At 36.9% G+C, this 26,335-nt stretch overlaps 3 protein-coding genes across 4 annotated transcripts in view; 1 reads left to right on the top strand and 2 right to left on the bottom strand.

Annotated features, from left to right (window-relative positions):
* Positions 1–6,000: 6,000 nt before the first annotated feature.
* nrros (negative regulator of reactive oxygen species) lies at positions 6,001–12,524 on the bottom strand. 2 transcript variants are annotated; one of them, XM_051882256.1, is made up of 4 exons: positions 12,441–12,524; positions 11,961–12,094; positions 8,611–8,731; positions 6,001–8,129 (listed from the first exon to the last, which is right to left on the bottom strand). In XM_051882256.1, the coding sequence occupies exons 3-4, from the start codon at positions 8,716–8,718 to the stop codon at positions 6,180–6,182; spliced, it is 2,058 nt and encodes a 685-aa protein (XP_051738216.1). In that variant the 5' UTR covers positions 8,719–8,731; positions 11,961–12,094; positions 12,441–12,524; the 3' UTR covers positions 6,001–6,179. The 2 variants fall into 2 exon arrangements, with proteins under 2 accessions (XP_051738216.1, XP_051738215.1); XM_051882255.1 differs by having other exon boundaries at positions 11,961–12,458.
* Positions 12,525–16,917: 4,393 nt separating this feature from the next.
* Positions 16,918–22,739, bottom strand: fbxo45 (F-box protein 45). Its single transcript, XM_051881890.1, has 3 exons — positions 22,372–22,739; positions 21,324–21,680; positions 16,918–17,810 (listed from the first exon to the last, which is right to left on the bottom strand). Exons 1-3 carry the CDS (start codon positions 22,702–22,704, stop codon positions 17,625–17,627), a joined length of 876 nt encoding a protein of 291 aa, XP_051737850.1. The 5' UTR covers positions 22,705–22,739; the 3' UTR covers positions 16,918–17,624.
* Positions 22,740–22,785: 46 nt separating this feature from the next.
* arhgap29a (Rho GTPase activating protein 29a) overlaps positions 22,786–26,335 on the top strand; it is a 47,932-nt gene continuing 44,382 nt past the window's right edge. Inside the window, 2 exon segments of the mRNA XM_051881889.1 lie at positions 22,786–22,926; positions 23,039–23,175. Of these exon segments, the coding sequence (XP_051737849.1) occupies positions 23,164–23,175 (12 nt within the window). The 5' untranslated portion in view covers positions 22,786–22,926; positions 23,039–23,163.

The raw sequence follows: 26,335 nt of genomic DNA, 5'->3' as shown, positions 1-26,335 counted from the left end.
ATGTCGTAGTATAAAACGTGAAAATATATTGAGCTTGTGTTTACCACAGACTTCAGGCTTTTAACCAAAATCCCATTCAAAAAACCCATTGATTTCGGGAAGAAGGAACCAGAAGTCCTAAAAATGCCAACCTGTTTCCGGGATTTGGCCTACAAAATATGCCATCCCTGCAACACTCTATTCCCGATGGACAAAATTAAAGGATTATTTCACTTTAAAATAAAAATTATATATTTGTTAAATTTTTATATATAGCGCTTTTCTGGGTACTCAAAGCGCTTTACATCAACCACCACCAATGTGCAGCATCCACCTGGATGATGCGACGGCAGCCATATTGCGCCAGAACGCCCACCACACACCATCTTATTGGTGGAGAGGAGATAGAGTGATGAAGCCAATCAGTATATGGGGATGATTAGGAGGCCATGATGGACAGAGACCAATGGGCAAATTTGGCCAGGATGTCGGGGGTTACACCCCTACTCTTTTTCGAAGGACATCCTGGGATTTTTAACGACCACAGAGAGTCAGGACCTTGGTTTAACGCCTCATCCGAAGGTCTAATGCCTTACCCCAAGCTTTACTCACCCTTAAGCCATCCTAGGTGTATATGACTTTCTTCTTTCTGAACGCACTCCACGCGGATCCGGGGGGTTAATAAAGGCCTTCTGAAGTGAAGCGATGCGTTTGTGTAAGAAAAATATCCATGTTTAACAAGCTATAAAGTAAAATATCTAGCTTCCACCAGACCGCCTTCCATATTCAACTTAGGAAAAAGTGCAACTGACGTTGCGTCAGTTAAGCTTTTTTCGTAAGTTGAATAGGGAAGTCGTAGGACGTAGCATAAGTGTTTTGAACTGTGAGAGTTTTACACTTTCTTCGTAAGTTAGATATGGAAGGCGGTCTGGTGGAAGCTAGATATTTTATTTTATAACTTGTTAAATATAGATATTTTTCTTACACAAACGCATCGCTTCGCTTCAGAAGGCCTTTATTAAACCCCCCAGAGCCATGTGGAGTATGTTTATGACGGATGGATGCACTTTCTTGAGCTTCATACTCGTTGGTCCCGTTCACTGCCATTATACAGCTTGGATGCATCAGGATATTTATTAATATAACTCCGATTGTGTTCATCAGAAAGAAGAAATTCATATACACTTAGGATGGCTTGAGGGTGAGTAAAGCTTGAGGTAATTTTTATTTAAAAGTGAACTAATCCTTTAAGTCCCGCCCAACATTTTTTCTTGTTCGAGAAGCCGTTTCACTCAGATATACACTATATTGCCAAAAGTTTTGGGACGCCTGCCTTTACATGCACATGAACTTTAATGACATCCCATTCTTAATCTGTAGGGTTTAATATGGAGTTGCCCCACCCTTTGCAGCTATAACAGCTTCAATTAAACACTACTCAGTGTGCACACTACAGGCTGTTAAATGTAACACAGAAACATGCTTGAGTTAATGAGATAATAAGGTGATAATGAGCAGAATCACCGAAGGACAGAGGAACAACAAGAACTACGATTTCAGCAACAGCCTTAGATGAAATCAACTGAAGATAAAAGACATTAAATCTCTCAAGATCTGATTAAACAACTCCACAAACATTAACAGCTTCACTTATTACTAACCAGATGGACTTTATTTCTGACACATCTACAAAAGTTGTTATTGAGAATTACTAGAGGTTTAGATGTTCATGATTTGTTGAAAATAATAGTTTTGTTTGATGTCACCATCATCGAGGTCAGTGTTTGCTTTAGTTAGGCAGTTTTATTCTTGACTTTTTTAGTATCAGTTTTTCTCTGGTTGTTGGTTATGGCAAGAAAGACAAGAGAAAATGTGATCAGCTACTGTCAGCTATAAAAATATAATCATCATATAGTGGCTTAATTCACTATTGTAATGACTGAGCTTTATATGAGCAAAATGCTGTTAAGTTTGTGTTGGATCTTTCCTAAAAATACAATAAAACAGTTTTAAACAGAAAAGCTGATTGAGTTTTAAAACACATTGTATACTAAACACTTTAAAACTCCTGCAAAACTTCCTCACACAGACATCTAGAATCAGCGTATGAATCTCAACAATGGTGACATGCTTCATGCCACAATGCATTCTGGGTGCATCATGCAAAACTCATCCATGGCTCCCAGAATGCATTGCGGCATTAAGCATGTCACCATTGTTGAGATTCATAGGCTGATTCTAGATGTATTTGTGTGAGTAAATCTCACCGTAGTTTAAAGTGTATAATCGGTTTTAAAACTCATTCAGATTTTCTGATTAAAACTGTTTTGGCTCTTTACTAGAATCACTATAAAACAAAGTTAGTAAGATATCACTCATATTAAACTCAGTCATAAGATCAGTGAATTAAGCAACTACACAATAATACACAATAATTTCATTCTTATCATGAAACAGCCACAGCATCAGATTGTGTTTTTTCTTGTTATAACAAACTCAGTTACAGCAGCCAGAAAAACTCTAATATTACAAAGACAAGTTAAACTACCAAACTAATGTAAACACTGATCACCATGATGGTGACATAAAAAAAACACATTTCAATAAACAATCAACAACAAAAAAAATGTTCCCTCTTAATTCTCAGTAAGAGCTTCTGTATATGGAGTTGTTTAATCCTCCTCTGCTGAGATCTTGAGAGATTTAATGTCTTCTTTTATCTAAGGCTGCGGCTGAAGTCAGTTGTAGTTTTTGTGTTTCAATTTTTTCTGTTCTTGTTGCTTCTCTTTCCTTCGTTAATTCTGCTTGTTAACAGCAGCTATCTTCAATAATGCTCAATCATCACTTAATTAATTGCTTAATTATCTCATTAACTCCAACACTGATTTAGTGTTACATTTAACAGCCTGTAGTGTTCACACTGAAGAGTGTTCATTTCATCTGGGCTAAACCATGTGAAGGCGTCGCGCCAGCGGGATCGTGACAGTTAAGGGGTTAATGTATTTGCTATTTTTAGATTTTTATTTGTTGGAGTCCCTTAGCCTTTACAAGTTAAAAATCCTTGATCTTTAGGCTCAAAACTTTATATACTGTATACTATGATATAAACTAAATAATTACCATATAAATATTTAGATGTTACTCCAACATACTTTAAATAATATCATGGTTTATGCCCAAAAAAAGCCATACAGAGAGAGAAATTTTTTTGATAATGAAACATCCCAATTAACCCTTTTTATTTATTTTATTTTATTTTATTATTGCTCGCCATGGTGACAAAAACACTGGTATGAATCTGAAAGTGAAAAAAAAAAAAATACTTGTATATTTTAATCAATCTAGTTCCTCGTTCAAATAGCAAATCACACTAGGTTCATTGAGTGTTGGTTTTTAATGGATACATCACCATACCACATTCAACCACATCACGAGATTTCACTCTGGTACAAATAAAACGATTCATAATGAAAATGAAATACAAAAGCATTACCACCATATGCTGACAAGGTAAAATGAAGCAAGAACATCCTTTTACATATTACCATTTGCTTACTTATACCAAACTTTGATAGTTTCAGATTCTCTTAGAGGAAAACCATTGTTTTGTTTTGTTTCCCTGTCAAAAACTAAGATTTCGGTTAAACATAATCCTGTTTGAAGTGTTTCTAAAAGAGCAATTCCTCTTTGGTGAATATTTTGACAACAATTCAACTTTTATCCTTACTTTAAAAGAATGAAGTCATACCCACAAGACTCCGACTTCCCCCAACCCGTTTTAAATGCAGAGTTTTCAAGACTGAATTGGATCCAAACTATGGCAGATGTGCCTTTGAGCCCATGCCTGTAACTATTCTCCCTAGTTTCTCTTTTTCTCTCTCTTTCTCTGTTCAAACCACCATGACCTAGAGAAACACCACAGCGGTATTCTGGTTACACTCTGGTTTAACATGCACATGGCGCTCAGAGTTATACAACACACACACATACGCTCACTCACTCACACACACTGCCAGGTTCCCATGCCTCACTGACATTTTAGCTCTCCTTTTGTCTTCTTGTCACACAGTTTGCGCCACAAAATCATGAGAAATCCCACGTAGGCTGATGTGCTAGTCAGCGTGGTTTAGGTTTAGTGGTCTAACCCTGATGATCCCTGCAATGAGAAGTCTGCCAATAAATCCTTGCAATGGTAAATGTGGATACTCACTGTGGCCAAATGATCACCTTTTGTTAGTACTTTAGAATCACGTGTTTCAGTTATACAATATTGTTGTGCATTTTGAAATCATATAAACAATACATTATATCAAATTATTAAAAAAAATTATATTATTAATATTTGTATATTTTTTTTCATATACTATACACATTATAAAGGAATCTATTTGCATAAATGACAGTGAACTGCTTGGCTAATATTTCAGATGAAAGATACGATAACAATCCTTTCCTGCTGAAACTGCCTCTGAGAGCTCAGCATGGAGCAAAACCACACCACCGCCACCCCCCTCTATGATACCGAGAGCTGGGCAGTTGCTACAGGTCTTAGCAAAACAGGAAATTTCATGTTTCCTTTGCTACTTTTAGCAACTGTTCTTAACGTGCAACTTCTGCGAATCCACATACATGCACTCTTGCAAATCTGTCTTGGACTTACTGTATATCAATAAAAACAAATGCCAAATTTCAAGTAAATTTCAAGCAGACTGTTGGATGTATGCTGTAAGCATAATGTAATTAATTGAGAATTATTTTATAATAGCTAAAATAATGTTGATTTAAAGCTAGTAAACTAATATGCTCTTTGTTTATAATGAAGTGACATACAGCGCACGCCTTTGCATTTGCGCGTTCTTTTGAAGAGTGCACGCTACAAGCAAAGTATAACGTCTGACAGGATAGGAAGGTTCACTCAAAACGGTCTTGCGGCCCACCAGTTGAGAAACACTGGAGTACATTGAAAGCGAGTAAATACAGGAGAAATATGGCAGTCATTTCGACGTGCCACACTTTCTGCTGCCAACAGATGGCACTTTGACTATAAATGAATATTACCATGTAGATGTCTTCAGGCCAGGACTATTATCAAACAAGTTTGGAGCAGATCGGACATTGTATGCCTGAGTTACAACAACTTCCTTTTTCGTGGCGTTAATCACATACTTCAGCACTTAGCCAAGTGTTGCATGATTTGACGTGTTTCTAGCATGTTTGGTACTTCATTGCATATTTAAATGTGTTTCTGGGAGTGAATTACAGTGCAAAGCATGCCATTTCCTGTTGGCAGCAGGTGATGCTATGACAAACTGAATATTGGCATGTAGATGTCTTCAGGCCAGGACTCTTATCTCACATGTGAAGTTTGGGGCAGATCGGACATTGTATGCCTGAGTTACAACAGCTTCCTCTTTCATGGCGAAACATCAGACTTTGTCAGGCCCTTCAACGAAAACTCAAGATCTTTGCAATTTAACGTCGCTAAGGCCTTAAGATTAGACTGACCAAATATGATTTTGATCTGATAAAATCTCTAGGAGGAGTTTGTTAAAGTACAATGTCTGAAAAAAAGGCAAAAATTTTGCAGAGAAAATTCAAAATATCTCACTTCCTGTTGGGTTTACAGATTTTGTACCCAGAGACTTTTTTGTAGGTACTGGTCTGTTACATGTGTCTACCGAATTTCATACCTGTACGTGAAACGTAGCACGAAGGGCGCTTAATTGAAATTTTGTAGGTGGCGCTATTGAGCCATTTTGCTACACCTAATTCTGAAACCCAAATCAGACGTAAATTTTCACCACTTCTGACGCGTGTGCAAAGTTTTTGAGCATGTTTAGGCCCTCAAAATTGCGATTCATTTTGGAGAAGAAGAATAATTGGCCAAGCAATTAAACACGGTTTGGAAGATGGATTTATGATGTACTTGCTCATTATATAAATTTTGAACACAAGTTACACAGTAAGTTTTGTTTAAAAAAAGGAACATCTTTCACATTTACAAACCATACAGCAGCCAGATATTTTCACACATTTTAATGATGATAAAATGAAATACATTCATATTCTTAAAGACCAATATGGCCTAAATCTTTCACATTAATATCATATTTCTGTTACGTTATGTCCAGTTGTCTGAGAGCATATTTGCATGTTAGCGCCTTATTTTACAGAGACATTCATTAGGTTTACAATGTTTCTCAATAAGGAGTCGGCCGCCAGCATCTCTTTTTAATAGCGCGAGGCAACATTCTTGGCTTAAAGGTGAGCATGTAAATGACAGAAATACCCATTATGGAAATACTGACTGTTAAAAAGAGAAGGATGTACCACACAACAGACTCCTCATTACCCATACCACCACAGTGGACGGCGTCCAAAAGGACGATCTTGTGATGCCTGTGGTTTGTGTCCAAACAAGTAATCTCGGAGAGATCTACAACATTAATGTCTTTATTCTTCCTGAAGGTCCTGTACCAATCTAAATGGCAACAGTTAAATGCATTTCCATTCATATAAACAGTCTTCAGTCTTTGAGCTAACATGCTAGCATGTTGGGACTGAATGGTTGTCAACAAGTTATCCCTCAAGTCCAGAAGTTTTAGGTTTAATGCCATTAGAGATTCGGGAAGCTCTAGTAGTGAGTTTCTACAGATGTTTAAAGACTTCAAATGGCTGTAGGAAGAAAAGTCGAAGTCTTGAAGACCGGTATTGCCAAGTCCCAAGTGCTGTAAAGTGTTTGCAAGACCTTCCAGAGATTCCTGTTTGAGATGTAGGTCTGGATTGCTGGAAAGTTCAAGGTGGGTTAGTGGAGTGCCCTTGAACACTGAAGGTGGTATGTTTTGAATGTTACAGCCGGCAAGATAAAGCTGTTTTAGGGAAACCATGTTGGACAACACAACACATCCTGAGAAACTTGTATAGTTTGGCAAGTAACACATGTCCACTGCGTTGTGACTGAGATCTAGTGTGCTAAGATTTGGTAGACTAGTAAATATCCTAGATGGAAGGTTCTGAAGGTCATTTGTACTCAGATTTAGATGTGTGAGATTATTTAGCTCACTAATGGAGCGTTGGCTTGCTTTTAGCTCAGTTAACCTGTTTCGGCTTACATCCAGTTCGTAGAGGGTGACTGGCAGATCTTCAGGTGTCAAACTAATGGACTGCAAACAGTTACTTCTCAGCCTCAGCCAGTAAAGATGCGGCATCTGTTGAATGAATCCTTGGGGGAAGTAGTTCACCTTGTTTTCACTCAGGTCCAGGAACTCCACCGAGGAAAGATCACCATGAAGGCTTTCATTCCAGATTTCCATTGTGATGTTGCTCACATTTTGCCCCAAGTTGTAGTACTCAACCCTAGTGGTCCAGTTTGAAGATGTGTCATTTGCAAAGTGTTGGTAAAAACCAACTCGATTACTGGACAACAGCAAAGTTCTTATTCGGTTGTATGTTGGAAGGAATGGAAAGAACAGCAAATGGTTGTCGGATAGATCCAATGTCTCTAGCTGAAAAGTCTCATTAAGAGACTGATTTGTTATGAACCATTCGATTGAATTGTGGCTGGCGTTTAGGACCAGTAGTTGAGTCATCTCAAAGTTGATCAAACATGGCAAGCAGTTGAAGGCCAGGTTCAACCTCTGGAGTTTTTTCATGTGATCAAATGCTCCACTGATTTCAAACAACAAATTTCTCTCGACGTTCAGCTCCTTAAGTTGATGAAGGCTTCTGAATGTTGACTCATCCAGCCTCAGCATGGAATTCCGGGACAAGTATAGAGACTCAAGCGAGGACAGATTCTGTACCAGCACAGAAACCATGTCCTCCGAGAGACCATTACCCGAAAGATCAAGTTTCTTTAGTTTGGACAGAGAGCTGAAGGACTTGGCCACCTGCTTGTGTCCATAATGAAGCTCATTGTCAGCTAAATTGAGGTTTTCTAACAGAGGCGATTCAGAGAACACACTCTCTTCCACCGTCATTAGCCGATTGTTGGCACAGCTCAACATCCGTAAAAGAGGATACCTAGAGAGACAGCCATCTTGAAGATTTAACATAAGGTTCTTGTCTACGAAGATCTCCTCAATTTGATGTGGTAAATGATCTGGTATGGTGGAGAGCTGACAGCTGTTGCACAGAGCCGTGCTTTGGATCTGGAGATGTGGAGAGAGACAAAAGAGAAGGAAAGACTGATTTAGATTCTTATTAAATAATGGAAAAAATTTAAATAGTAGCATGATGATGTGACTCAATATTACCACTACAGTTAATTTGGCTTATTTGAATCTTTTCACTTGCAAAGCACATGGGGAACATCAAAAATAGATGAAAATTTAGCCCACTTGTGGTTTGCTGATTAGACTTCATAATAGCCTATATATGGTAAAATGTTTAGTCAAGTAACCTAAAAATGTCCTTCATGTGGTAACATCTAAATTCAAGTCAAAAATATTTAAAATGTCTAAATCAACCTGAATACATCAGGTTACAAATCATTTTTAAGGGTCATATTTTCTGTTTTGTAACCACTATATAATATGTTTAAGCAATATGGACATTTCCTTTCCAGTGAATCAACATGTGCATCAGTGTTCATCTATGAGTATTTGTACAGTCTTCCTTTTTCTCACGTACCAGTCTGCAGGGGAAAGTCTGCGGATGTCCTGAGGCTGAAAGCAGGACCAGCAGCAGTGGCACCACGGCGTGACAGACCACGATGGACAAGCAATCGAACACCGGCATCTTAACATGATCACTGTGATGAAGGTGGAATAGAGTGTTAAAGCGTCACGACTACAAGAGTAAATTCCACAACTGTAAATATTTATCTAAAAGATAAACAGACACACACACACACACATATATACATATATATGCACACAGACAGTCAAACCAAAAATTATTCAGACATTTTTGATATATTTTTACTAGTGGGTGCAGGACACTATAGTTCATTTATGTAAGTGAGGATAGCAAAATAAAGTAAACTGTGACATATTATACCCAACAATTCTTCATACCAGTACAACTGATAAAAATTTGGGACCAAAAATTATTCAGACACTTTGCTTAAGTGTTTTCTGACATAATTAAGATAATTTTTTTCTGACAGTTTAACTCTGAGATCTTGTAATATTTTATTACCATTTTTTTTTAAACTATAGTGAATAAACTGAATGAATGAAATGTTCAAGGTATCTGAATAAATTTTGGTTTGACTGTATATATACAGTGATGTCCGGCCTAGGAAAATTGACATCTTCACACTTTATTCAAATATTATAAAAGATGTATTAAGGATTTTTAAGCATATTGCATAGTTGTGCTTCGAGTCAATTGTTTTATTTGTGATAACACAATGAAAGTTTTTGGCCATGCTGTCATAAAAAGAAATTATCAACACATGCAAAAACATAAGAGAACTAATGAAATATTAATAACTGATTATGTTCAATGTATGGCTTTTCCTGTGAGATTTTTGTTTTTCTATGCTTTTTTTCATAATGAAATAAAACCTGTAGAAGAATTTTTGTGCATTTTTTTTTTTTTTGCCAAATAGTGCTGTGTTTTATTCTCTCTCATATTTGAAATATTTAATAAATATAATATTTTCCTCATATTTTGATGGTTTAATTGAACTTGTTTTGGCCACTTCTGTACGTAGGTGCATGTGTGTGTGTGTGTGTGTGTGTGTGTGTGTGTGTGTGTGTGTATGTGTATATATATTATATTAGTCTTTGAAAGAAGTCTCTTATGCTCACCAAGGCTGATCACCATTTATTTGATCAACAATACAGTAAAACAGTAATATTGTGAATTATTACAATTCAAAAAAATTCTCTACTTTAATATAATTTAAAATGTAATTTAGTCCTGTGATGGCAAAGCTGAATTTTCAGCATCATTACTCCAGTCTTAGTGTCACAAGATCCTTCGGAAATCATTTTAATATGCTGATTTGCTGCTCAAGAAACATTATTATTAATTGAAAACAGTTGTGCTGCTCAATATTTTTGTTGAAACTGACATTTTCCCCCCTGGATTCTTTGATGAACAGAAAGTTCGAAAAAACAGCATTTATATAAAAACCTTTCGTAACATTATAAATGTCTTTACGGTCACTTTTGATTACATACACACACATATATATAAACAGGTAAAACATATTATTACAAAAAAGAAAAATTAAGATATGAGACAGTAGTCAAATGCATAAGCTTTCACATGGAAAAACTTTGTCCAACATCAAGGTGTATTGAAAGAGTCTTTATGGCTAGACACTTTCTGGTCACACTTTACAATGTTCATGTAACAATGTATTTACATAAATAAAAGTTCTTATGTCTAATGAACATGTTCACAAAACACTTATTGTGTCCATCTGCCTGAAATTATACATTTCCAATGCTATTGAATTTAAATAACAGAACACCGATACTATAATATAATGTTCATCTCAAATCTTTTAAACACTAAAAATGTTTCTTCAGACACTCCACTTTCAAATTATATTTCAAAACAAAGAAAGTACTTTTACACCTTGTGGTCTACGTGTGGACAATGGAAATTCGTGGCTACAGCTGACATCCACTGTAGTCCACTGTATGAAGAACCTTTTGGGTATAATATGTCAAAGTTTACTTTATTTTGCTATCCTCACTTACATAAATGAATTATAGTGTCCTGCACCCACTAAAATATATTGAAAATATCAAAATAATTTTTGGTTTGACTGTAGGTTATAAATCACATCAGTTAAATATTCATTTTTCAAAGTTTATATGTGATTCTGGACCACAAAACCAGTCATAAGGGACACATTTTTGAAATGGAGCTTTCAATTGACGTATGGTTTGTTAGGATATCAATATTTGACCGAGATACAACTATTTGAAAATCTGGAATCTGAGAGTCCAAAAAAATAAAAAAATAAATAAAAAATAAAAATATTGAGAAAATTTCCTTTAAAGTTGTCCAAATGAAGTCCTTAGCAATGCATATCCACTCACAAAAATACATTTTTGATATATTTACGGTAGGAAATTTACAAAATATGGATCATGGAACATGATCTTTACTTAATATCCTAATGATTTTTGGCATAAATTAAAAATTGATAAATTTGACCCATACAATGTATTGTTGGCTATTGCTACAAACATACCCGTGCGACTTATGACTGGTTTTGTCGTCCAGGGTCATATTATATTTTTTAATATTATATATATATATATATATATATATATATATATATATATATAGTAGTCAACATTTGAAGTGGATCAAAAAAGTTAATCAAAGTTGTCCTAAGAACCAAGTTGTCCTAAGAAAAAGGTTTTAGGACAACTTTGATGAACTTTTTTCATGCACTTCAAATGTTGACTACTGTTTAAAAACCATATATGCTATCCAACAATAAGAAAAAAAATATATATATTTTGACACTTTCTGGATGTCAAACCTTACTGGAACATGACCGTAGTAGTTAGCCTAATGTTATTATAAGCTGTCCTTACTTGGAAGGACACCTGTGTGGATGTTACTATTGACTTTATACATACACTAAAATGACTTTGGAATTATTCGGTTAAAAGTCATTGCTAAAATGACACATAAGTTCCTTCTGAGACCTCTAAAAGGTCACCATCTGTGATATCTAAAAAGTCATTTGTTTGTATATGCCAGATGGTTTGATATTTTATTATCTACTTGACCTTTTATGTGTGATATATGAGTCCAAATACTTTTGGAGCCACTGTATGCATTAAAGTTAAGACAATATCCTGCAAACAGTTCGACTACCACAAAAACTGTTAATATCGCGCGCTTGAAAGATACGACAGGTCACTTCGGGTGATTATCCCTGTAATGAGTGTATACTGAAAGTCATATTGAATCAAAGCGGTAACCAAATCGCTGTTAAACATTTAGTCTGGCTGTTTTAAATTTGCACACACTCTCACGTGGGTATAATGTACACTTACCCCAGCGGCCAGGATCGCGCCCTCCGCTCCTGTGTGAAGTTCACAGAAGACCATTACATCGGTTTGCGGGGAGGTTCTGTTGGCTTGGTCTCTTCGAAGATGCAAAGTGCTTGACATCTGCATCTCTGCAGTGTCTTTAGTAATTGCGGAAGCAAGCAAGCAACGGAAACGCAGTCACATGAAAACAGCCAAGATCATAATTTCACACAGACACACACACACACTGCAGGGTCAGAAATATGCACGTTATATATATATATATGTAAAAATCGACCACATCCCACAACAGTAAAAGTTTTTCAGTTTCAGTAGACTAATAGAGCAAGAGGGGGAGCGTGAAATATATATTTAACAGTGCTAACAAAAAAACATTAGGAAAAGTTACTTAAGTGATAAATATGGCGCGGGAGGTGCAAATGCACATGTAAACTATAAGATGCACAAACATTTCACCTTATTTCAGTAGACCACAAAACCTACCAAGAGAACACACCCAAAGCACCCACTACTGGTTTCACTCATCAGATACTACTCAAGAGGAAACCACCAAGAGCTCACACCCTTCCTGCTTAGAAAGATGCAGGCCCATCAATTCTGCGTGTTTAAACTGTCTCAGGCATGCTGTTTGTCACAAGTTATGCTATTGTGAAAATGTGTGAAAACGGTGACACGTGCCACACATTGCTTCATTTCCAAATACATCTGCCGATAACCATCTACCTAAAATCAATTCAGTTTTACACATCATACAGAAAGATTTTCATAACGGTAATGTTCCTGACCACATCCCATTTTAAACTCCCCGTAGTAGCCTAGCCTACATTGCACAGAGAGAAGAAAGACGCACATTCATTAAATAACAAACTGTAAAACAATGCAGTGGTTCTGGCTTCTAAGTGCAGAGCGAATGTGACCAGTGTGTACAAGTAAACAAACCTGGAGATTTAAAATGCAGCTGCATCTACGAAAACCGTACGTAGTTTCATGTCAACTTTAAGAAATCTCAAGTGTACAAAAATAGCGAGGTGTTTTAAATTGTCTGTGAGTGAGTGAGCTTGCTCGTGGAAAACTCGCCTTCTGTGGTACCCAGGCCATCACTAGTGGTTGTTACTAAGCGGTTTTTAGTACATTGCAGTTGCTAAGGTGTCGAGTTTTTTTTTTTTTTTTTTTTTGTGCAGTGTTGTGCTGTTGCTAACATGGATATGTATAAGTAAATGCACATCCAACTGCTCCAGACACGTCAGCGCGCCCGCCATCTTGGAACGGTTAGCTTGAGCATGTTGTCACTCACAGAGAATCAATTATGCCACAAGTCATTGTGCAGCTTCTGGTTGTGAAATGGTCGAGATTTAAATTCCCGAAGAAATGAGATAACTTTTCACAGGTGAGAATGTGTTGGTTTGTGTTTTTATATGTAATAACTCAATATTAGGCCTACAGGTTTTTTACTACAGGTACTTTCTAATCAATGTCTTTACTTCTACTATGGTAACTTTTTAATGTCGTGTTAGCTGATGCCTTATTGTGTTAGTATAGCAAAATCGTTTTTTTTTCCCCCCATAGAAAGCAACGTAATTACCATCATTCATTCAAGGTCCAGAAAAGTAGTAAAGACATCGTTAAAATAGTCAACGTGACTACAGTGGTTCAAACTTAATGTTATGAAGCGACAAGAATACTTTTTGTCCGCAAAAACAAAAATAATGACTTTATTCAACAATGACGCTGTTCACGTGAGCACCACGCATGCGTGTGATGCTGACGCAGGAGCCGGCCAATATGGAGTAGGTGTTCTGACATAAACACCGAAGCACTGCACTGTGTCAACTGCATAGGAGACTGATAGGGTAGAGAAGAAATTGTTGAATAAAGTTGTTAATTTTGTTTTGCGCACAAAAAGTATTCTCGTCGCTTCATAACATTAAGGTTGAACCACTGTAGTCACATGGACTATTTTAACAATGTCTTTAATACCTTTTAATGGTGGTAATTACGTTGCTTTCTATGGGGGATAAATCTTGGATTCCATCAAAAATATCTTAGGGTACGTTTACACAACAACGATATGCTTAAAACGGAGACGTTTTTCCGAGTTTTCCATGTACAGACGACACCCCATTCATACAAATCCGTGAAAATGACTAAAAACGCTGTTTTCTGCTGGCAGGCCATTAGATGGCGATGAAACACTAGACTGAACATGTAATACGTATGTGCATAACGTCATCGTTTTCACAGATTCGCGTTTTTTGTTGATTACACGGAGACCGTTTATAAAAACTTGCACTTCGAAACACATTTTCAAATATTTGCATTTTCAGGCCACCAAAACGCCGTTGTCGTGTAAACAAACGGCCAAAACGCATAAAAAGTTTTCCATTTTTAGTTGAAAACGGTGTCGTGTAAACAGCCCCTAAATTTTTGTTCCGAAGATTAATTTTTAGGCAAACTAACCCTTTAATACGAGAGTCCGTGGCTCTACCATAGAGTACCTCAGAGATGACGTGTTTTTGTATGCAAACCCCAGAAGCGAGTTAGCATTTTAGGACTTCCGGTTCCATCGCCCTAAAGTCTATGGGGTTTTTGAATGGGTTTTTGCTAAATCGCCTGAAATAAGGTCTGTGGTTAACAAAGCCTCTAAATATTTTTATGTTTTGATCTATGACATAAAACACACCAGTTATAACCCGCTTGCAGAGGTGTAAGGAGTACCTGAAAACCATACTTGAGTAAAAGTACTGATACCTTACATCGAAAATGACTCCACTACAAGTTACAAGTAACCAATTCCAATACGACTTGAGTAAAAGTCTTAAAGTATCTGATTTTAACAGTACTTAAGTATTTTACTCATGCTGAATGTAGGCTCAGAGATGCACTAGTCCTGAGAGACATGCCAGTGAAAATAAGAAACAGTTAATTTGTAAGATGAGAAATCAAGTTTATTTTCTAAAATCAAAATAAAACTGAACACCTCAATGTTGCAATAAATCAGGGTCGACACAACAACCTTTTAAACGTCTACAGCTCAAGTGCACAGAAAGGCCATAAGTAAACCGATATCCTTCAAAACGGTCTTGTCAATATAGTGGATAAATAAAACAATGTTAAGTAAAATTAAATAGTCAAAGTCTACTGTATGTGCTGGTTTGAGCCTCATCACCAGTTGCAGTCATTTCCTCATCTAATAAATAAAACATCTGCCATCAGCAACTACCTGCTAATGGACTCACATTCACGTAAAGTATCCTTGTTGACAAGTTTTGGGTGAGTAAAGGCAAAATGCACAAGATATAGTACCTTCAATGCCCTTAGATGGCGATATTGCTTCTTAATATCAGAAACAAACTGCAAAAGTTAGCTGCCATGAAAAATGTAATTTGTAATTGCATAACTCATCACAAATGTAGTGGAGTAAAAAGTACATTTACTTGCTGAAAAATCAAGTAGAGAGTAAAAGTTGCCAGTATCTTTGATACTCAGTACAACTACAAAGTAGCCAAAAACATACTTAAGTACAGTAACTAGTTACATTTACTCAAGTACTTTACACCTCTGCCTGCTTGTGATTTTTTTAAAACCTTTATTGTGTCTTAAAAACTGCGGTTGCTAACAAGTTGCTAAAAGGGACTACTTCATTTGGCGGGGACTTTAGACATCATCATGACAAACAGGACATTTGGGCAGCATTTCTCATGAAAAAGAGGATAAGTATTCATACACAGCGCAGATCATAATCAGCGAACATGTTTTTAAATAAAGTTTGAGGAAGCTTGGTGGTGGTGACGTTGATCCGCGACCATGGTGTGCTGTAGTCCGTTTATAGGACTTTATTTAGGCTTCAAAATATATAAATGTTGTGTTAACTTGTAAAGATTATCTTGATAGACAAAACGTGTGTCATAACCCTTTGTTAAACACAGAGCTTATTTTTTTTATGATTTTCCAAAAGTCTATGGGAAAAACGCATAGGCTTTCGATCGAGGGAACCCGTGCGCCGCTAACTTCTGGGTTGGCCTACAAAAACACGTCATCTCTGAGGTACTCTATTGGAGAAAGCATAATGGCTAACATGGATCATGTGTGCCTTGATAACCAATCACATTACTGCCTTGACATCATTGAATTTCATTCAGGGTTGTGCGACTACAGATGCGAATAAATGAGAAGTGCCGTAAACTGAATCCTGTCCGTGACTTCTCTTTTAAAACTGCATTTTTTCTGTGTAAACTCTAAAAATAGATCATTTCCCACAAAAACAGTTTATTTAGCGTAGTGAAGCCTCTCCTTCATTGACATCCATTACAAAAATGGCCTCTGATCTCCTTCCCTGCGTACCACAGCGTTAGCAGGTATTGCTAACCTTCCAGGCTTGCCTTCAAGTTGCTTTGATTACATTTTTTTTTTTTTTTTTTGTGGTTGAGATCCATCAATTCTATGATATTTTAGTCCCTTGAGATTATTTTTTATTGTTTTATTTACCATTTTATTATCCACAGCTACAATCATACATATGACAGCATAGAAAATTATTAGCATGCTTGCACTATTTGAGGTATCATTCGTGTTCATAGTGCAAACAGTGCATGATGGGTAATGAACCAAAGTTTAAGACATAGGTTTAGGAATTTGCACAAAATCCTAACCTTAATTCTAAGCAATAATTATATTTATTTTAGCAAACACCAATTATAAACCACTAATACAATTAAACAAAGGATGAAATTGTCCTTTCCTACCATTTTAGACCAATTGCAGTACACAAAACGAACATTGTTGTAGAAAAAAACATGTGACTGTCAAAAGTTGCTTGGCCTTGTGGAGGAACTCATGATGACGGATGCCATCTTGTGGTGAAAAGAGAACAACTACGGGCTCTTCATGGATTCCTAGATGTACAAATAACATTATTATTCCACCAGATCAGTCCTACTACAACAAAACAGTCTGAGATACGTTCACAGTCTGGCACAATTTAGAGTTTATTTGCAGTCTCTATAACCTTGGTTATAGCAAAGATAGACCTCAATAAATAAATACTATACACTTCTACATCACAGTTAAGATGTACAGTAACAAATGGAATAACGACATACTATCTTTGCCTGTCCTTAAAAATAATAATAAAAAAACAGGAAGAGACTGGTATACTGCATGCAGATAACTGCTCTGGAAAAAACAGAACGGCAAGATATTGATACATCGTTTTGGCATGTTTACGTCATGTCATTTACCTACACGTAAATTTGCTTTTTTGTGTCAAAGCTTGAGCCGTCCTTGTACTCATACAGTAGCTTCTCATTCCATGCGTGTAAAATGTTTGTAATGAATTATAAAATTTTCTCACTTGCCTCTTCTAGTTTGGCTTCATTTTTTAACCTATTTCATAAAATACAACAGCTGCACCCTGTGCAATTTCATAAATTAGATTAAAACAAAGTTTAAAAAAATGTCCCAGGTCTTCAAAAAGGATTAAAAGCAAATAGATGTTCAACTGAAATCCGCAGATGTGTGTTGGACATCCTTATCATCAACGAGCCCCGCCACCAACCACCAATTTCCCCTCTTTTTTTAGTCCAGATGTGAAAAGCCAAGAGTCTTATCTATGACAAGCAGCAGTTCCCATGGTGCTCTCTGGCTGTAATAGTGGCACTGAGATCCTACTTATCCATCCAGAGGTCTTCCCAGATACACCATAGTCACTTCAGTATTCCCATAGACGGCCGAAACAGCTGGAAAGAGGCATGTTTTGGGCAGCCCTCGGAATGCCACTCCAAGGAACTCAAACCCTCGCTCAAAGGCTAGTGTCTTATCATCCATGTCTAGGATTACACGTATTCTCTCCCCTATCTGGAAAACAAATACAAACACATTATAGAAAATGGACAATTCTTATTTTTAGGAATATTGCAGTATTTATTACAAATTATTTATCAGTGCATATCATTATTATTATTTTTTAAATGAATGTGCCATCATAATCTTTAATCAAAATAACTTCCCCTCCCTCTTGCAGCGACATCTCTTCTCTGATGACGCGTTTACTGGCGTGAGGGCGGGGCAACCTGTCACTCACATGACATCGACCAATAGCAAACCACAATGATCCAACGACCCAAACAATTTCAGACAAAATCAAGTCCCGCTAGGGCTGTGCAATTAATCGTATTTTCGATTTCAATTTCGATTTTGGCTTCCAACGATTATGAAAACAAGATAATTGAGATAAAACGATTACTGTACTGCTGCTGAATTCCGTCCAGCACACTTTCCTTTCTTTCACAGTGGTGCGCTTTTATTCCTCCCTAACCCAACCAAATCAGCCGAATAAGAGAGGGGTGTAAAATGCAGTCTACTGTTGCTAAACTTCGGGACGTGCTTGATATTAAACATTAAACCGTGCTATTAAAAGCGCATTAAGCCGCGAAACGGACGCTGTTCCCTAGGCGGCCACCTGTGCGCGCGCTCCGTGACAGTGCAGAACGCGTATAAGCAAAGGGCTTCAGATACGCGCTTAAACAGTCAAATAGCCAACGCAAGTATATCGAAATGCCGTTTTGGTAAGTATCCTCGTAAATGCAGTCGGTTATGTCTTAAGTGTACACTGAGAAAGTGCGCGTGTATTGCTGCCTTCACGTGCTATCGGAAATTTGATAGTTATCACTTCTGAAGTCGTGATTACGACCTCATTGCATTCATGTTGCGAAATGAAAGGGTGTTCATGTGCAATTTTTACCTAGGAAACTCTTATTTAACATAATTCCGAGACCTCGTGAAGGCAGCATAACAGTAGGCTTATATTGGGTTCGTGCAGCTCTTAAAGGGACAGCAGCCAACATTAATGATGGCTAAAGTCATTGTTAATCCAACAAGAAAAGACAAAGATAAAATCACTCACTGCTCTTGAATGAATAACTTTTTTAGTTTTAAATAAGAATTAGTCTATATTTAATGTATACAGCAGTTATTTTACATTTGATTACTTTATTCAATTTCTGTTGGGTAGGGTATTACTTATCTAAATACCACTGTTAGTACATCTTTCTGAAAAACCTAAAGCACTGTTTATTTCATTTGTATTTTTGTTCTGTTGTATTTTTTGTCTGCTTTGCTTGTAATTAGTTTCTTTGTTCTTATTTAATTGTTGACTGTTTATTGTCTTCTGTAGCTGTTTTGAGGACTTTTTACTTACATTAATTAACCTAGTATTAGTTTTTGCTGAAATATTGATAATTGTGAAATTTCACTGACATTTAAAATGACTCATATCATGAAATAAGACTTTGATCATATCACCCACAAATAATCGTGATTTCAATATTAACCAAAATAATCGTGATTATGATTTTTGCCATAATCGAGCAGCCCTAAGTCCCGTCCTTCTTGTTCAGAAGCCGTTTCACTCGCATATACATCACAATAGGGAAGAAAAGACTGTCGCAACTTCATGCCGACTTTTAGGAAAAATTGTTCAAGTAAACATTACAACTGGCATTATTTACTCTCCCTCCTGTTGTTCCAAACCTGCATGCTGTTATGTTTACCATCAAAAACACAAAAGGAGAGCAACTGAGCTCCTGAGACAAAACAATGGCACTGACATATTTTAAGATCTGTCAGTACAAGTTACTTTCAGTTACAACAGCTCAAACATGCATTTTAGTCTAGGATTAGCTTAAGCCTTGTCTGTGAAACCAGGGGAGAGTGTGCGTATGCTAAAATCCACGCCAAAGTTCAAATTTATATAAACGGTTTTTGATGTGGAAAAATGCTTAGCGCAACGTCAGGGTCAAAAGCAGACATACGCATTTTACTTGTGGCTGAAAGTCAGAGTCCTGCACGTATTTGGAAATCTAAGCAATTTTTGCCTCTCTCGATTCTCAAATAAAGCATTTGGATGTTGACTGGTGCTCTTTTATACGTTAATGAAATTAATTAGGGGGCATTTTCAAGGTGGAGATCTGAAACCATTAAACTGCGGCAAAGTCCCTTTCAAGGAAAGTCTGTTCACTCGGCGGCCATATTTGCAATGCCTCTGGGCAGCTATTTTGGCCATCCAAAACCAAGTCCTATATATTTGAATGGGGGAATCATGAAATCTCAATAACTGCTTGGCGAACTCACAATGAACTGTCCCATAAATGTTGTTTTTATGGGAACCGGAGCTTCTAACGGCAGCTGCAGTGACGCAATGACTTACACGGCGGGACGTATTCCGCCATATTTCTCCCATTCATAACTAATAGGAGTGAACCATCTTTCTATATCTACAGGCTTTGGCTGCGCACAATTTCAAGATCATTTGTGATTTTTAAATTTAATATCTGGAAGAGAGGTGTATGCACGTTTTCTGTGCGTTTGTTCGTTCTGTGAATCACACGTATGCACATTTGAGAAATGATCGCAAGGTCAAATGTAGGACGGTTTCTACACACCGTTTTATAAACGAGGCCTACTGAGCGGAGTGTCACACCGCTCAGTGATAACGACTAGCGTGAAACTGAAATCTGATCGCTGAACACTGAGGGGCAGGGCACCATATATTTTCGGCCGTTTTTCTCTTTTGGCCAAAAACCGAAAATGCCATTTTCGGCCGATAATTTTCAGCGGCAAAATGTTGGTGTATCCCTAGACTGCACAAAGAGCTGCACAAAGATTCTTCAAAATTTCTCCTTTTCATTGGAAAGATAACAGCAAAAACAACAGGTTTAGAAGATGAGAGTGAGAAAACAATGACAAAATACTAATTTTTTGAGGTACATTATTTCTATAAATGAACAGTTCCCCCCAAAATGAAAATTCTGTCATAATTTATTCAAATTCATGTCATCCCACACATATAGCTTTCTTTCTTCTGTAAAACACAAAATAAGATATATATATAGCTATTGTCCATATTCTGAAAGTCAGTGACCTTCAATAATCCTAAAACGACATAAAGGTAGAGTAAAACTAATTCATACCTATACATATGTACTCTACCGTCTAATGTATAATTTTTTAAAGGTTATTTTGCCACCCGAAGTTGGATTCTGATAGCCCCTTCCCTAATTAAGTTATAATTAATCCGTGTATTTAAAGTGCACTTTTTCTTTTTGCAATTTTCAGTGCGAACACACTACTTATTATGCACTATTTATACTACAAAATGGCATAGAATAGCGTATAAGTATGTGAATTGGGATGCACCTACATTAATCATCGCAGCACAAACCTAAAACATCCTCTTGTGTGTTTCGCAGAGGAAAAGGTGTGGAACGACATGGAGGAGTAAATGACAAAATTTTCAATTTTAGGTGAACTATCACTTTAAGTTTGGAATAGCATGATTTTTATATATAGTACATTCTCAAGCTCCGCTACCTGGTATTTTGGTGCGTTGTTGCACTGAGGGAAGTTGCCGTTGACCTCTCCGTTGTGAAGCAGGTTATTGTCTACTAGATTCCAACCCCAGCTCTGGTCATCGCTGCCTAGAAGTGCCACATAGCCCTGGCACTGCATGGGAGCCCTCTTGGTCGCGATGCCGATCACCGCCACCGTGCCAAGAGGACCCTCCCACCAGATCTCCCAGGCATGCCGGCCCTCCGAGAAGCCGATCTTCCCACGGGCACCGTCAGTGCTTTGGGCGATGGGGTTACGGTGCAGAGTGAACCCGTTTTTCTTTATATATACATTCCTGGAGCAGTCATGGGAACTCAGCGCATGCTGGAAGGACTTCAGCTGAGGATAAAGGAAAAGAAAGTTACTCCAAACTTTTGTCCAATAAAATTTTCTTTCTTTCTCTCTCTCTCTCTATATATAAATTAACCATATATCTCTATGTAATAATATGATAATATTAATATGTTTAAAAAGGTATGGTATGGTTTATTTGGTTGTTTTATGCCTTATTAGTATCTATTCTCATTGCAAGAACAGGGTAAAATAAGTTAAAAACAGGTAAACAATTTAAAAAACATATTTGGCAGTACCATGTTCAAAACACCATGCTGGTGCCATGCTTTTTGTAAGCATGATGAGCTTTGATACGACCAGTCAATATAGGATTTTACAAATGTATATGTAAATGGACATTTTTCTACCCATCAATTGCAGGAAACCTATTGATGTGACTGTATTTGGGTCCAATATTTACAAATGACGTCATACATTAGCACTGTTCTGACGGTCACCTACATAAATGCATTCAAAAGATACGATATGAAAAATGAAAGTTTGTTTATTATTTGAAACATAAAAGCAAATAATATCAAATTCTCATGCAGTAAGCAAAATCTAGTCTATTTAATAAAAAAATACCATTGTAGAAAATGCATGGCACATGATGCACGATCATGCGCATTACAGTGTCGGTTATATTAATGAAAATAAATGAATAGCATGTTAACATTAATAATTTGAACAATCTTACTTTTCCTTTATATGAAGTCAGGTTGCAGAGGACATCAGAGCGCAGCGCTTCTTCACTGAGCAAGCGGGCGCACAGACTCCGCCACACCTCGCTGTTTTCATCCGCCAGACAGTTGTTCCAGTGCCAGCAAACGAGCGAGCAGTTCATGAGGTCCGGCAACTCCAGATAGGAGAACATATGCTCGAGAACTCGGCTGGGTAACCGGCCTGCGATGCCCGATCCTCCGCTTAATAATGCGGCAGAACCGGCGCCCGACGAGGAGGAGCAGCAGCCCGCGGCGGCAGCGCCCAGCCCCGCAGACTGTGCCCCTCCACCGGCCCCTGCGCCAGACATGTCAAACTCCTCCGCTCAAATCAACCGTTATTACAACCGCACAGCCGGATTCAACAGCGGGTCAGAACCCCACCGCGGTCCCGTGAAGCATGTTTGCCTGACACATCTCCCGGTGTTATTGCAGTTGCGGCCAAATGGATCAAAATCTAAGCTATGTGACTATTGTAAAGGTCCTGGACGGCGTGCGGTCAACAAATCCGAGCAGAATAATTTGAATGGATTGTACGGAAGTATATCGTTTAATTAAGTTTAACTTTACTTTATATATTAAAAATAATCATCCACGTATCGTACATAACACGTTGTTACTCTTTCTGTTTCTGTTTCACATTAGTAATGTCCGATTCATGAATGAATCTTGTGAGAAGTGAATTGATTGAACTGGTCCACAAAACCGTCATTTTCAATGAGCTGAGAAGCGATGAGTGAACCATTTGAAGTGAACCGAGACTTTCACTAATGGAGCGAAAGGTAAGTTAGTCATATAAAATGTTCTGGGAGAAATGTTTGTCTTTTATGATTGTATGTTTATGACGCTAAGGTGACTGTTTGACTATGACATTAAATTCAACTTGTATCTAGGTCCTTAACCGGTTCTTTGAAACGAACTGTTCGAAAGAACCGATTCGCGGAAATGAATCTACCTTCTCCATTTTATGTTATACACCCCTTTAAGGACCTTGCAATTGACTAGATTACGTATAGAGGGGAGGGGGGAATGGAATGTTACGGGAAAGACGACTAGAGGGCGCCGTTTAGTTTACAATTCTAAATATATGGGCTAAAATAAACACAATTATACAATTATTAAAATAATTAAAACCTAAAATGTACGATTTTGATAAATAAATTAAAATAATTATTAAATATGCATTCAAATAAACAGTGCATTATTTATAATATTAAAGGCTAGCTATTGCTGAATATTTTAAATCATAAATGAATAAAAGAGGAATATATTCCTATAGGAATCAACCTAATATGCAGGCTTGTGGACCCTATGAAGAGAAAAAGGTCCCATCACTTAGCTCACATTTATGGTTTATGTAATACATGCCTTCAGTCTGTTTCTCAGAAAAACAGCAACTGGAATTTGCAATTATTTTACTTCCTAAATGGCCTGTTATTAATTATTAACTATTATTAAACCTCCAGGGTTATTTAGTAGCTTGAGCTGGCAAGGACTAATGATGTAATTTATTCTAAACACTCAAAGTAAGATTAGATTTCCTCAAATTCTCTGATGTTGTAGGAATATGCTGTTTTTTCCACCTTGGTTATGCAACTGTCAGTCTGTTTTCTGCATGATTCATTGCTTGTTTCTGTCAGGTCTGATGGATCATTGGAGGAAGAGATTATATCAGTTATTATGGCTCACTATTGCTTTGCCACATACTATTAGCCGACATCTACTATAATGGGTTTAATGGGTTTATTTCTGCAAAAAAGTTTGTATATTGTAAACTTGTAAAGTCCATGTTTCCATGTTCCGTGAAACTAGCTGTCAGACCGGATTGACTGGTTGACTGGAAATGATGTATGCTGCTTTCTGTAAACCATCGCCACTATCTGCTGGGGGGAATGAGAGTATTAGTGTTATTGTATTGACTATAAATAAGGGAGTAAATATGATTATACTTCTGAGTTTACTTCTCAATATTTATGTACAAAGGTGCAGGAATGTTTTGGAAAGGTAGACACTGAGAACCAGGGTTATTCTCATGAACTAAAACTAAAACAATTTAAAAAAAAATTACTTGAAATAAAATTAACTGGAAAAATATACTAAAATAACACTGATATGCACCTAATATTTTAATATTAGTGGTTAATCAATGTTTTTGCTAAGCTAAATGCTTAAAATTTGATCTGTGTCCCCTTTTATTCTAATATTTGGTTACATACTTGAACGTAACACAAAAAGCAGCCACTAGATGGATCAAATCCCTTTACAAATCAGCCATCCCTTTGGCACACTGTCAATTTCTATTCTTGAGGACAGATTGTAAGTTCCCTAGTTATTCGTGATTGCATGAAATATAAACAATGGGCAGGAAAATTCAATTTAAGGCATTATTTTATATATTCTGAAAGAAAATAAGCCGTGTATCGTCCAGAGTGCAAGTACACCTGTTGTTAGTGGGTGGAGACGGAGGCCCCGCCTCTCTATCCACCAGGGCCAATCATGAGTTAGATAGCCGCTGGAGGGCGGGGCGAAGCCAAGCGGAATGTGAAGCGCGCATAGACAGCATTATTTCGGTTTACGGGACTGATATTGTAGAGCAGATCAGGGATTTAACGGCATTTCGGATATATTTTGGCTTCCTGTATACATGCATCAGTGTGCAATGACCGACATAAGCTCCTTCAGTGAGTATGCATTGTCTCATTTTATATTTGATATATAAGAATTGCTTGACTTGTGGGATTTTAAATAGGCTACTACGTTAATAAAATGATTGAAGACCTAACACTATAGGTGAAATCCGTGTTTTAAATAGTATTTGAGGTGTGCAATGTCGCATTAACAGCAAAAGTTGCAAAACTGTACTACAGCCTCGGATTTAGTTTTTGTGAACTTTTCCCCCTAACATTTATTACACGTCTTTTTGAGGAATGTTGTCTTTGGTTGTTTGGGAATGGGCTTCATGTGTCCTTTGATATTTGACGCAATCTTTGTCAGAATTTCATCGCTTTCATCGCTTCATTCTATCAGTTTATTCTGGTAAAGAGAGGATATGTTATTTTAATATTCAATATGTGGATTTGTCATACTGTGTGTGATGGTAATGACATGTTTTAGGTTTTGGAGGAAAAGTTTTAGACTTGCTATAACACAAGCTTTCTAGTAGTCATATTTCTCTAAATACTAACATGTTTGGTAATGACAAGAAGCGACTTTATATTGTCTTTAACCTGTAATTCTGCTCATCTGTTTATTTCCATCATAACCCAATAGAAACCTTATATATATATATATATATATATATAAATTCAGTTGTTCTTTGAAACAGTTGGTGTGACTGTAAGCATTGGGGACAGTGAGTCTTTGTTAAAACACACACATATTACACATAAATACCAAAAGAAGTATAAATATGTTTTTAGGAAAAACTGCAAAGTAGATTTTCCATGATTTTTGTCATCATTTTTGTTTATCGAGTTAAAAAGTCTGGGTAAATGTCATAGTAACTATGTTTCTGTGAAGTTCTAACTTTATTTTCCTGATATGATTAGGAAATCTATTTGATATTGGACTTGCTTACAAAATAACTTGTTATATATAGATATTTAGGATTCTAACTTACTCTTACTAACCTTGATTTATCTTTCCTGTCTTCTACAGCAAGGGATAGTTTTATTTACAATCCACAGCGTGAGTTCTTTCAAAAATGACAGAAATCTTAAACAAAGATAAAGTGAGATGTTACTTCATTTTTAGTCTGTGAGGTTAGTGGTTTGGCTTGCCTCAAACTCAAAGCATTTTATCTTAAGCAAAGTAAAGGCATTGGGATTATTTTTAAATTATAAAATTCTCTTAAGAGCACTTGATATAAAGAATGCAAGTCTTATATGTGAAAAAAATACAGCCTGATGAAGACATTATACACTCTAAAAAAATGCTGGGTTA

This window comes from Ctenopharyngodon idella, chromosome 23 (assembly GCF_019924925.1).
Source record: "Ctenopharyngodon idella isolate HZGC_01 chromosome 23, HZGC01, whole genome shotgun sequence".
Lineage (NCBI taxonomy): Eukaryota > Metazoa > Chordata > Actinopteri > Cypriniformes > Xenocyprididae > Ctenopharyngodon > Ctenopharyngodon idella.
This window is presented reverse-complemented; position numbering and strand designations above follow the sequence as displayed.

What these genes read in the sequence shown, in the direction of transcription:
- fbxo45 (XM_051881890.1), bottom strand. Translation starts at nt 22,704, where the DNA reads ATGTCTGGCGCAGGGGCCGGTGGAGGGGCACAGTCTGCGGGGCTGGGC. An exon ending in TGACTTCATATAAAGGAAAA is followed by an intron (nt 21,681 to 22,371) that starts GTAAGATTGTTC and finishes CTTTATCCTCAG; the next exon opens with CTGAAGTCCTTCCAGCATGC. An exon ending in ACAACGCACCAAAATACCAG is followed by an intron (nt 17,811 to 21,323) that starts GTAGCGGAGCTT and finishes TTTGTTTTCCAG; the next exon opens with ATAGGGGAGAGAATACGTGT.
- nrros (XM_051882256.1), bottom strand. Translation starts at nt 8,718, where the DNA reads ATGCCGGTGTTCGATTGCTTGTCCATCGTGGTCTGTCACGCCGTGGTG. An exon ending in AGACTTTCCCCTGCAGACTG is followed by an intron (nt 8,130 to 8,610) that starts GTACGTGAGAAA and finishes CCACATCTCCAG; the next exon opens with ATCCAAAGCACGGCTCTGTG.